Source organism: Lipophrys pholis (genome assembly GCF_963383615.2).
Source record: "Lipophrys pholis genome assembly, chromosome: 3".
In the NCBI taxonomy this organism is placed as follows: domain Eukaryota; kingdom Metazoa; phylum Chordata; class Actinopteri; order Blenniiformes; family Blenniidae; genus Lipophrys; species Lipophrys pholis.
The window spans coordinates 30,773,395-30,786,328 of NC_137627.1; the positions used below are offsets into that span (position 1 = coordinate 30,773,395).

General features: G+C 39.4%; 1 protein-coding gene across 2 annotated transcripts in view; it reads right to left on the reverse strand.

The window, feature by feature from the left end:
• cntn5 (contactin 5) overlaps positions 1–12,934 on the reverse strand; it is a 155,391-nt gene that overhangs the window by 31,549 nt on the left and 110,908 nt on the right. For both annotated transcript variants that reach the window (XM_080460392.1, XM_080460391.1), the window contains exons 10-11: positions 6,743–6,879; positions 6,462–6,591 (exon numbers count right to left, since the gene is read on the reverse strand). In XM_080460392.1, coding sequence (XP_080316518.1) covers positions 6,462–6,591; positions 6,743–6,879 — 267 coding nt within the window. The remainder of the gene's footprint in view (positions 1–6,461; positions 6,592–6,742; positions 6,880–12,934) is intronic.

Consider the following 12,934-nt stretch of genomic DNA (forward strand, 5'->3'; position numbering starts at 1 on the left):
TTGTCAAATCGTGGTCAACACACTAATAGTCCGATCTTGCATGAATAAATAATCGGATAAGTTATCTGAATTATGCATGAAACATGATACTCAGTATTAAAAAGACACCCAATCCCTTCATACTACCTAATTTGAATCATTTAACCCTTTCACCACTAAGCAGGATTTGGGATGAATCATTTTTATTATCAGAACTCCTGGATGAAAATATAAAAAATCAAAAATCGTCTGAAGTAGCTTTGTGAATAAACTTGTTACAGCAGCTCCAGGACTTTCTCAGTTGAAGCAATCAATCACAAACCAGCGTCTCACACATCCACCCATTTTCTCCCACTTATCCGTTTGAGAGTCTGAGCACCGTCACCCAGATCACATTGCACCGATCAAGAACCTTTCCTACAGATGGTGAGCCCACAGGAAGGTGGCGCCTGGTGTGGGACATGAAACCACTACCTTGAGATTGCAAGTCTCATGCTCTACCAACTGAGCTAGCCGGGGGCCCATTGCACACATGTGTAACATAAACTTTGCCGTAGCTTTTTTAGTTTTATTGGTCGCTGCATGTTTTTCAATTCTACAACCATTAAATCACAATAAATCCAATCAAGAAAAGGGTTCAGTCTCAATAGGCTGTTTAATGAAGGAGAAGCAAAACTCACAACCTTTTTTTGTGTTCATTTTTCTAAAGTTTTGGTCCAATACCAACAAAATTGAACAGTATTTCCAAGAAATGTGAGCTCCTGTTTCGAATGAAAATCTGCCGCCAGATAATTATCTGCTCAAACAACAACAAAAATTAAAAACGACACAGATGGGATTCTCGTGTTATTGTGTGTTTGTTCAATCTGTTTGCAACACAACCCGACCTGCTTGTTGTGAATTCGTTTCGGATCCGAGAGCAAAAAGAAAAAAAAGAAAAGACCCAAAGTTGATGACAAATGCCACTTAAATTACTGTCTGCTAATATTTAAAATGACTAATATCACTTGTAAACATAATTAATGCTCTGCTTCTTCTAGTTAGTAATTATTTGAAAGTAGCTGATCAATTAAGTTACTAATTTATTTTTGAAGTATTACAAATCCTGCTACAATACCAGACATGCCCATGACTGATATTTAAATAACCCCCAGAACTTATCAACAGCTGTATACATACATTTGACTGATACTAATAGCTTTACTACATAAGTGAGAAATATACTCTACCTCAAGGTATCCATCCGGCTCTTTGTATATGTGTCTGAATGTGACTCTCATTAAAAATAATATCTGGACACCTCTGTTGGTTTGAAGATGGTTTTAACACTCACTGGCATATATCACACTATGGGCCTGATCTGTTAAACATTTACATTAATAGAAACGAGCACCAGCATTCTAATGTGCACACAGACGTGTGGAAGCAGAAGGATTGAGTCTGTTAGATGTGCAAAATAACAATAAAGCACGTTTGCTTTGATGAATACGGAACATGGGGTGTGGGTTGCAGATTCTGCGAAACACTGGGATGATTGTATGGTTTTTGTTTAACATCAATGTTAAAAAAATTTGGATTGTTCATATTTGCATTTGTTTTTAACTCATTCGAAGTCCAAACAACCAGCGACTTTCATTCTCTATTATTGTGTAGTTCCTCAAATTCTGACTTTGTTACGAGTGATACTGTTATTTTTCGAAGTAATCCAACGATTTGTTTGCCAACATCCGCCACCCACATGTGCAAATCCACATTGTTGTCCTTGAAGATGCTCAGTGATCCATCTCCATAGTGAAAACAAACAAACAAACAAATAATCCAGCAGATTATTCTCATATAAACAAGATATAATACACTCAAAGCCCTAAATTGAATGGTCCTGTTTCTGCGCAATGGCACTTGGTGTTCATCTCAGTAAATCACTCACAAAAGTATTTACAATCTATTTACAAGAGCGCGCTTTATGCTGGATCTCTGTAAATCGAGCCCCTACCTCGGATTAGTTTTGTTTTTTCAGTGGTGGGAGTAGAAATAAAATGATGCCAAATACTGTTTTAATTACTGTGTGGCTGCCAACGTTTAATCTGACTGATAATACTTATAAACATAATTGCTGTTGTGCCTTTTCAACTGAGTGATTATTTGTGATTTGCTGGAGGGTTCAGAGAGACATCACTCATAATACTGATAGATGGAAGTACTTTATTCTTTTTAATTAGTACCTGCAATTCATAAATTAAGTATTAGTAAAGCATGTCTTTATACACTGTTTTGGCCTTAAAGATGTTTTTGGCAAACAGTAAAATATAACTATGTTTCTGATGTGAGAGTAAAAACTTTATGTGTAACTTTGCTTCAGTTACTGTGCAAAATGTAAAAGGACTTTTACTGCTGAGAAATGAACTGCTGTTCTGCCTCTTCAACTGGTGCTTTTCAGAGTAATTATTAAACGTAGCTGGAGGGTTCAGAGTAACCACCTCACTCATGACAGGGCTTCATCAAAATACTAATTTCTTTTGAAATAATAAATAAGAATTTCTCTGTACATTTATTGGTAAAAAGAAAGAAAGAACAGAGTTCACTAACGCACTGCGCTGTGGAGCCTAATTATTAAAAATAACTGTCATGTTAATGATGACATGGTTGAATGATTTGCACTGAAGAGCGGGTTTAACCCATATTTATCTAGGCTGCCCGAGTGAATAATAAACACGCATAACTTAAATATTTACAACAATTATGGGCTCACCCAGGAGAATGAATCAGGCAGTAATGGTCCAAATAAGCCTTCAGGCAATGGAGAGGATGTGGTGCTGGTATACAGCTGCATCTCGCATCAAGGCCATCCACAGGCTGCAAGGCTTTGTCAACTGTGATTATTCAAACACTGAATGATGTTTCATAGGTGACATTATCCGCAATGACAATTCAATCTCATCTGTAGCTGGGGGCCGACCCCTCTCCCTCCCAACACTTGTGTTTCTGAGCCCCGAGTAGCTCGCCTGAGTGGCGGAGGTCCCCGTGGACACGGAATGTAGCAAGAAACGAAGCGGTTGCTGTGTGTGTTTGTTTTAATCAAAGTAAGAGCAAGCTTGCAGCTGGTGGCAGCAGCGCCCGGATTACTCCGCCCGCCACCCTCCCAGAAGAGCTGGATCTGGGACAAGATCACAGACGTCAGGGCAGCCGCTGCCCCAGTGTAGCCTCCAGTGATGGCTCATCTGCAGGCTGTTATTAGTCATGTAATCTGTCCTGATAGCATTTGCTGGTGGACATCTCTGCAGAGCACAGGTCACAGGGAAGATGTGCCTGGGGGATATAGTTATGAAAACATTCGTCAACAGCCTCCAAATATCACCAATGTGACTGGGACTCGGAGGAAAGGGAAAAGGCACCTCCTCGTCAGCCCAGATAAAGCTTATTAAAATCAGGAACTTTTGACTCTACCAGACAACACCTTGAATTTAAATCAAGCAAGCCACCGTTGTCTGTCGCACATTAATAAAAAAACTTAACTGTAGATGGAAAAAAAAGGAAAAACTTTGCCCATTTGCAATAAATTCTTTTTTTTTTTTTAAATGCCAGAGATTCCCCTTCAAAAAAGGGCAAGCCGCAGAGACAGTAAATCAAACTGTCCCTTGGGGAAACATGAAAGGGGAATGGGTATCACCAGATGTGTCCCAGTATAGGAGATGACAAGGAGAAAACAGTGGGCAGCGTTTCTGTCTGTTATGTGTTTAGCCGGAAGCGTCGGGGCTGAAGTGCACAGTTCCCCTGACTTTTAATGTCCTTAAAATCTCAAGAAGATGTTTGGTTATACACAGGGAGCGATTGAGGATGAAAGCAGAGGACAACGGGGCATCCACTCCGCAATCACGATAAGAAAAATAAAGCATTAAGTGGAGAGAGAAAAGTTTTTCAAGGCTGAAAGATTTCAGTAAGAATTGATATTCAAATACATTATATAATACAGGGAGGTCAAACAGGGGGCCACATACAGCCCAATTTCATCTTGAGTGGACTGGGCCATTAACATAGTGTCATAATAACCTTTAAATTTAAACTTAAAAGTGTTTCTTTGTTGAGGTGCAGAATATACGTGATGAAAATATTGATATTTTCCCAAAATCAAACACTACTGAAAATGACTACAACGTTCTGGTGCAAAATACAGTGAAATGTCAAGAAAACTTCTGCTACAGCTGTTGCACAATGCACGTTATTACAAACTCTCCCTGACAGCATGGCTGTGAGGCTAATGCCAGTAAGCCATCTTTCATGGCGGCATCACTAATAACCAGTTTTGCCAGTTACCGTGAAAACGTAATCTGATTACAGATTACTAGTTATCCCTTTAAAAAGTAACTTAGTTAGATAACAAGTAACTTTTTAGTTACTGCCAACAACCCCCCCACCCCCTGATCTCAACATAGAAATTAAACTGGTTTTACCAAAAACTCAGTTCTGATCACTGCCTGGCCTCCTGCTGATACATTTTTAACCTTTGACCTTCATTCTCTGTAGTATTTATATCTGACTCATTGTTCTATTATCAGATTTTTACTATTACTGGTATTTATATACCCGGAAATCTTGGTTGAACGATGGTTGGTTCCAATTTTTTTGTGTTACCTGAACGCACCATTAGAGCAGTTGGCCTGTGATTGGCTGAGAGTGGAGAAGGGGGCGGGTCAGATGAGTGTGTAGACTGCATGCATGCGCTGTGTGTGTCTGTGTCAGTTTGGAGGAGAATGGAGGAGCGGCTGGTTCTGTTTAATAATAAAGCGGCTTTGCAGACAAGAAACTCGTCCTGCTGGACGCTGCAATAGTAACACACAGTGACTTGGAGAAGTAACTTTAATCTGATTACTGGTTTGGAAATAACAACGTGTTAGATTACTGGGAAGTGGTCATAACTGAATAATGCGTTACTAATTAACTACTTTACTGGCATCACTGCTTATAACTCAGGTCTCAGTGCTCCGTTGTGTCTGCTACTCTGAAGTAATTTCTAATCTACTTAGTGGGTTTTTCTGGGGCTGTATTGGAGCCGGTTGCGAACTGGTTTTAGCCCACTCGCCTTATGTTTGACACCCATGATATAGTATACGCTGTGAATGTTTTTATAATAGGCAGAGTGGGATTTTTTGGGTATAACTGAAGGGATACAACCAATTCTGCTCTACGTCTCTTGCTTCTGCTTTATTAATGTGATCTAGGAGGACTAAATTTATCTCTTCCAATAGAGATAAAATTTACATCCCCTGCAGACCATCTTCATGTCCACGACGGACATCATCTTCCTCACTCCAAGTCATATATTTTGGTTTAATTCCAAACTTTGTGTAATCAGTCATAGTCAATAAGTAACATTTGTTGATGGCTCTAATTTCTGTAATTATCCAAAAACATCCTCGTTCATGCTTTTTCTCACTAATCGCCACCTCAGGTTCAATTGCCCAGAATCTGAATTGTGCCGTATTAATTGACTTGCGTTGCCTATAATGTAAGACATGTAAGTGTTACCAGTGCAGAGACTGACAGCAGTAAAAACCTACCCCTCATCAAATGCCATTAATTACATGAAAATGTGATAATAGTGTTAAATAGATAGTATTGTGAAACAGTATTGTGAATAGTGTGAGTTTGGAGGTAATTGTGACAGTTTCATTTGCTGTGAGGTAACAGATCTGCTTTACACAGATTTCAAAATGCATTTCTTTGATGTATTTTGTCTGGTTTGCTCGTGAGACGGCTTTCATCTCTATGAAGGGGGAGAGATACATGTTATTCCCTCCACGGTGGTAGAAATAATTCAGAACAAGATGAAGAAGGAGGTATAAATTTACACCACACAAAAAAAGAAGAAGGAAACACAAATTCAAAAGTAAATTCTGTACCATTTATAACTTGGAAATGATTATATACTATTTTCAAATCTTCGAAACACTGACTGGATGAAAGTCATGTCCGGAGTGAGGGTTTGTTTTTTCTAACTAATGGGGATTGTGATGTAGTCTGTGCTTTGATGACAGACGACAGAGCGGAGAGGAGGCCCTAATGGAGTCATTAAACTCCATCAGAGAAACCACTGATGTCTCACTCCTCGTGTTTGCTCCCATTAGTATAAATCTATACCTACAAGTCATTGCTTTTCATTCTCCTTGGAATTATGTAGAAACTACTCGGGACTCTGCTCAACTTGATGCTCGCAGACACCTCGCTGAAAACGCCCAGAAGAGTTCTTCTTTTATTCATGGCGTCCACGGCCCGGGTTAAATCAGGGACCATTGATTGCCAATCAGCACATCTCACAGTTCAGCGTTTTCCACTGGTATTTCAATCTCTGTTACCTATCATTAGCCTAGCCTCATTCACATGTCAATAGTCGCTGTGCAGTTTGATTCCTTGTGAGAGAGTTAAAAGAAATATGAAATAGACTTCCTAATATACCTCTTTCTCTAAGGAATCAAAATTGTAGCTACCTAAAATCTTGAGTTCAGCATTAGAGTAAATGGCCCCGTATTTATTTTCCGCCACACACTGGTACATCCCCGAATCCGCCTGCTGGACTTTGTGAATGGTCAGTTCTCCGTTCAGTAGCTCCAGTCGGCCCTGGAACAGAAAGAAAAGCACAAAGAAATGTCATATCTGAGCACTTTGCATGATGGCATGCATACGGTGCACGTGCAGTTTCAAAGGGATAATTCAGATGTTTCAAGGCGCAATCAACAAAGGAGAAGGCACTGTGGAGTAAAATTGGTACCTGGGATGTCAAGGGCGAACCATTACGGAGCCAGCGATAGGTGGGCCGAGGCCTCCCTGTGGCCTTGCACTCCCATTGGAGCTTCTCTCCACTATCCATCTGAGTATCATTAATCATCCTGACCCACTGAGGGAGGGCTTGGAGACAAAAAAAAAGAAGAAAGGGTTCAGGAATAAGTAATATATCCTTGAAACATGCACAAGGCATAAGGATGGCTATACAAGAAAAGCAGGCACCGATGCAAAGTTAACAAATAATAATTAAATAGAACCAGTTTAGATTAATTTCTTGTCTTCAGGTTAATGTAAAATTAATATATTTGAAAATGTGTTATTTTAAAGTAATTAGTTAATGATTTCATTATTTTTAAAACCAAATCAAAGAGAACATTAAACACTATTTCAAAACACATTGTTTTTGTTTCAGAAAAGTTTCACATTTAAATGGTGAAGTTTTGAAAATGATTTACACTTATATATTTATACATTTATAAATGGTAAATTGATTTCGGTGATATTGCACTTTTCCACTGCTTGTGCAGTCCTGAAAGCACTTTACACTGTTAAGTGCATTCACCCATTCACACTCACACTCTCATACAAGTTGCTCATGCGTGCTGCAATGTCCCATAAACATTAGCAATGACGAGTACACAAATATTTGTATGGACAGACGACAAAGTTGGCTTGTTATTACGGTGACTGTCAACTTTAAAACTTTAAAAAAAATAGTGCCAGGAGAATATGGACTGGGAGTTATAACATGCCATTGTTGGTATTGTTCATCTACTGAGCATGTGCAAAGAACTATTTACTCCAACTGCGGTGCAGAAAGCAGCGTTTCTGAAAAGTTGCGTTCCCCTCATTTCCACGGAGACAGAGTCATAGTGTTTTAAAAGGGTTCCACCTTGGGAGCCCTTTTCCCTCAAACAGCCAAATGCTACGTTTTGATACTTCTGCACAAAACATCCTTGATTCATTACACATTGTTGACACACTTCCTTTCAATGCTTCTGTGTTTCTGTACTGCACTTATCTGCTTTACCAGGTAGACATCAAAGAAAAGAGGAGAAAGGTTTAAATATGCACAAAAAAACCACAACACAAACAGCCAAGCAACATCCAGGGCTTTTATCCATTGCCTACGAATATTACAATAGCAAAATTCAGGCTAGAAAAACTCCACTTAAAAGCAACAAACACCTTGAATGAGACGAGTACTCAAAGAAAGAAACAACCCACTCAACAAGTTGGGAGTAAATTATGAATAGAGCATGTGCGGGTGATGTACACAAGGCAAAGTCTTCTGAGGCTCAGGTGCAGGCAAAGATAGTCAAAAAGAAGAAAGGCATCCTCTCCTCTCCAAAAGCAGATCACATTCATGTTTTTAATTTGTCAGTGTAGCTACACGACCCAAACTGTATCAAGGTGATCATAACTGCAGGAAGCAAACAAGCATTTCTATGTGAATGGAAGAAAAGATTTCCCTTTGCTCATCATCCACAGCTATCTGGATGGTGTTTGTCAAGATGTTTGCTTCTATTGCGTGCCGACGGCCAAAGCAAAACCATGCAACTGCCCTTCCTTGGGGGCCCTTTTACTGTCAAGCCTCTCCTGCCTCTTTATTTCCGCAGCCCACTTGCTCCAGCTCGACATGCTGCAGTGTCACAGCTCGAGATCTGAGCACTGTATAGGTTCTTTTCATCTCCTACTCTCTTTTCATCTTCTGGGTCTTATCTACGGTTTTGAATTTTTCAATTCGTGCACATTTACAAGGGCTTATGAAACTTTCCGAAGCTCAATCTGTTAAATCTGGTGTGTGTGTGTGTGTGTGTGTGTGTGTGTGTGTGTGTGTGTGTGTGTGTGTGTTGGGGGGGGGATAGTTCTGTGTAATTTGAAGACCTTATTTTGAGGGATTTTTAAAGAAATTGTTTCCTTGATTAGATTCAGCCTGCCCATATGCCACATATGGCCCTTATAATGCCCAACTGTGATTTCTAATATGCTTTAATGCTGTTGGTGAATAGGGTCGGTGTAACTGGTTTGAATCTCATTTGCAAGAGGAAACCCTTTAGTCACGCAATAAATGAATAACTTCTTCTTCTTCCTTCTGATTCCTGAAATGATGGTTGATATTTGAATGTAATCTGCCAGGAAATCACAGTCTACCCTTAAAAAACGGCATTGTCATTTTTTGTGGTGCCCTTGAGCAATTCATTTACTGATGTGTGTCACTTTTAAACTAAAAGTGTCTGGTAAAAAAACATTATAGAAAACAGCTGTGTGAGGCCATTTATCAGCCCATTTAATAAAAGACAACATATAAACATTTTAAAAGCCTAGAGCTTAATAGAAATGTAGGCCTTGACTTGACATCTTTTATGCCATATTTGGTTTGTTTCAAACATAAAAAACCTTTCTTGTGCAGTGTTTGTAGACAGGAAGACACCGCCAGTTGAGAGCTTATTCTCCCACATTTGCATGCCGAGCACGTTCTCTTTCTATTCTTTGCATATGGCACCTCCACTAGAATACGCTTTTTTTTCTACGTGTGTGGTTTGATTGAATGATTATGGCCAAGAAGGTCTCCCGCACAATGAAAGTTCAAACTACCAACTGACCTGCGTAAATTACATTTAGTGTGGGGCTGATACAAATTAGGCTCCCTATTCTCCTTGTGATGTCAACAGAATGGAGGTTGCCAAGAAGTGCAGGGCCTTGGAAACGTGTCCTACCAAGGGTGTAGCAGTCCATTATCTTGGAGCTGTGCACATGGCACGGGTGGAGACGAGGGGGAGGGTTGCATCCACATAGAAAAGTTTGTGATCTTCGAACCAGTTCAGTTTTTCATCGTTGGAAAGCTTCAAACTGTTAAATATCCTTCAATTATAACAAAGGTGTACATGCATGAGTGAGAGTCTCTTTAGCCACTCATTTCAGAGTTTGCCAGTGATAGTTTTTACACTCGATGTCATTCCTTTTTTTTTTTTCTCTTCCCTTTTCCTGTTCGGCAGCTTGGGCAAACAATATGATGTGATTGAGAGCCTTCTGGAGTCAGAGCAGTTTTTGCTCTTGCGACAGGAAGAGACTAAGAGTCTCCTCCTGTTGCTGCCTTTATTAGAAGTTGGCATGGCTGCTGTACACGACCGGGGGGGAACGCTCAAAGAGAGAGAGTAGAGAGAAGATTGAGGAGAGAGGGGTTAATGCTATATATATTAGGGATGTCCCGATCACACTTTTTGGCCCCCGAAACGATCCGATTTTTCAGAATTGAGTATCGGCCGATAACGATACTTTCCCAATCCGATACTTACATTGCTATTGCAAATATACTCAATAGTCTATTTTTGGAGCAACTAAGATGTTTGAAGCTGAAAGCACTATTGGCAGAATCTTTGTTTAGCTAGAAATTATTGTAAAACTCACTTATTGAATCAAAATTCTTCTCAGAATGACTTAAGAACTTATTTAAACTTTATTTAGTCATAACAACAAAAAAACCCGATTACACTCTCCAGTGTTGTATCTCTTATTTATGTTAACTTAAACAACTTCACCTGGATTTTGTTACGCATAAAAACAAATTTAAAATAAAACCCAGTGAATCAGTTTGACTAACATATAAACTATAAAAAACTACAACATAAACAGTATTCAGTAAAACCAATCAGAAGAACCCAATTCCACTTCAAAGTGTCTTTGACTGGTTGGGTTGAAAATAAATCCTTAAAAAAGTGCAAATACAATAATAAAAATAAATAAATAAATCTTAAACATAAATGCTCTTAGGCTACAATGTAACTTCTTTGTGTATTAAATTTCAGTTTAACTTAAAGCAGTAGGAGAGGTTTGACCTGAATTGTCACAAAACATTTACATTTCAATGTGAATTATAAACACTTAATTCCACTTCAAAGTGGTAAAACCTGTTTGACAAAAGTAGTCTGAACATAGTTCTCTCAAAAACTTATTCAGAATATCCCAGTCTCCCTTCAAACTAGCGTAACCTTCTGGCTTTTTCACTATATCGCTCCTCTGTGGGTAATTCTCCTTTTTTTTTTAAAGTCGAGAGTTTGCTGCTTTGGTGCGGCTTTTTCTTTAGTTGTTGTTGTCAACTGAAGGTACATCCACACGATGAAAAAACAATCTTTTTTCTCCCTGGCCTTCTCCCAAAAAACTTACGTCCAACCCTCACTATGAACACGGCTCAACACGAGGCTTCAGGGCATGCAGTACACATGCCAGGCCTTTAGGGGCGCTGTGACTCACCAAACACAACAAAAACGCAGAAGAAGACAGACCACATAGAAATTTAGAAGTAGACTCCTGCACATAAACACACAAACCACTATATATAACTCTAGTTTTATAGGCTGCTTCTGCTTCCAGCGTCAGTAGCTTCACCGGAGCTTGTAGTCTATGATTGTTATAGTTAATAGATGACGTTGAAGAGGGGGGCGATTCCGTCATCTTTTTTCCACGGATTATCGTCTAATGTCGACTTTGCCGTCCATACACGGACGGCACGAAATGGGGTTTTAGAATTTACCCACTCTGGGACCCCTGTTCAAAAAAGCCTGTCTTCAGGCTCCTAAAACACAGCCTCATGTGGATGACAGGCCAAAAACAGCTCGTTTAAGTTAACCGGTTTCCTGGTGTGGACGTCCCCTGAGCGTACTCCGCCACATGTTTACTTTTTAGATGTCGTATCAAATTAGTTGTGTTAACGAGGCTCTGGTGTGCCACCTCTCGGGACTGTGGTGAAGCAAATAGTAGAACTGGCCGCTGGACTGGTTTCGTTGTCAACCTTAAAATACCTCCAGACTGTTGACATTTTAACCACTCAATGGCTCTAAGCTGCTAACGGCGAGGTTGCTATTCATCAGTTTATGGCTGGTCACAAACAGGGCTCGCTTTATGGAAACTGACGTGAAAAAGTTTTTTTTTTAAAGATCGGCGGGGTGATCGGCTGGATTTGCCGATTCCCAATTACTCACAAATCACCAATATTGGCCCGATCCGATATCTACCGATCTGATCGGGACATCCCTAAATACTATATCATACTGATCCAAACACTTTCCAACTGTTGTTAGATTAAACAAACCTGATCGGCTCTGTTGAGATATTAACATGACTTTCGAGCAGGTACATAAATTTAACAAAGGAGAGACAACAAATACAGAAGAACATGATTTTGATAGTTGAACAAATGGTGGCACAAAACAAGCAACATCAGCAGCACTTCTTATTGATGAGGAGTGGAAATGTGTTGTGTGTGTGTGTGTGTGTGTGTGTGTGTGTGTGTGTGTGTGTGTGTGTGTGTGTGTGTGTGTGTGTGTGTGTGTGTGTGTGTGTGTGTGTGTGTGTGTGTGTGTGTGTTTGCGTGTGCGCGTGCGTTATTGGAGAGAAGTTGTTTCTTCTTCCTTTATTTTGCCATCTTAGGAAGTTTATAGGTTTCTTTATTTGCAGGATGTCAGGATTAGTGGAAGTTCTACGCCACCTTGATCCTTGGTGTTCTATAGTGTTTTGAAACTTATTCGTGATGCTTTATTTTTCCATAAGAATTTTGAGACGGGAGAATCAAGAGTGTTAAACCAGGTTTTTGGTTGTTCTGTTGGGATCATTGAGAAGATGTAGTTAATTTTAGGCAGGACCATAATTTTGATTATTGCGATTCTCCCCATGAGTGATATTGGAAGTGAGGTCCTCTTCCATTGTTTTAATAAGGGGGGTAGTTTAAGTGCACCAAGTCTGACAGCTTGGCTGAGATGTTAATGCCAAGGTATTTGATGTGCCCTGGTTTTAGTGGGGTGTTTGGTGTGTGCTGAAATATAGAGTTAATAGGCAAGATGACTGATTTATTTCAATTTATACAATTTTCTGAGATTGAGGAGAATCTGTCTATTGACTCTATTGTTTCTGGAAGAGAAGTCTGTGTGTTTTGCAGAAAGAGTAACACATCATCTGCATAAAGGCATATTTTTGGGGTTACATTTTTATTTTGTTATTTTGTGTTCCTTTTATGTTGTACCACCATCCAAAACTAACAATCTATCAAAATGAGAAAGAAAAGAAATCAGAGAATATATGATACATGAATGTAATGTACGTTATAAGAGTACAATTTTTGCTATTTTAACACATTTATGCCCAAAAGAAATTATACCCATTTTTTAAGTAAGTAATATAC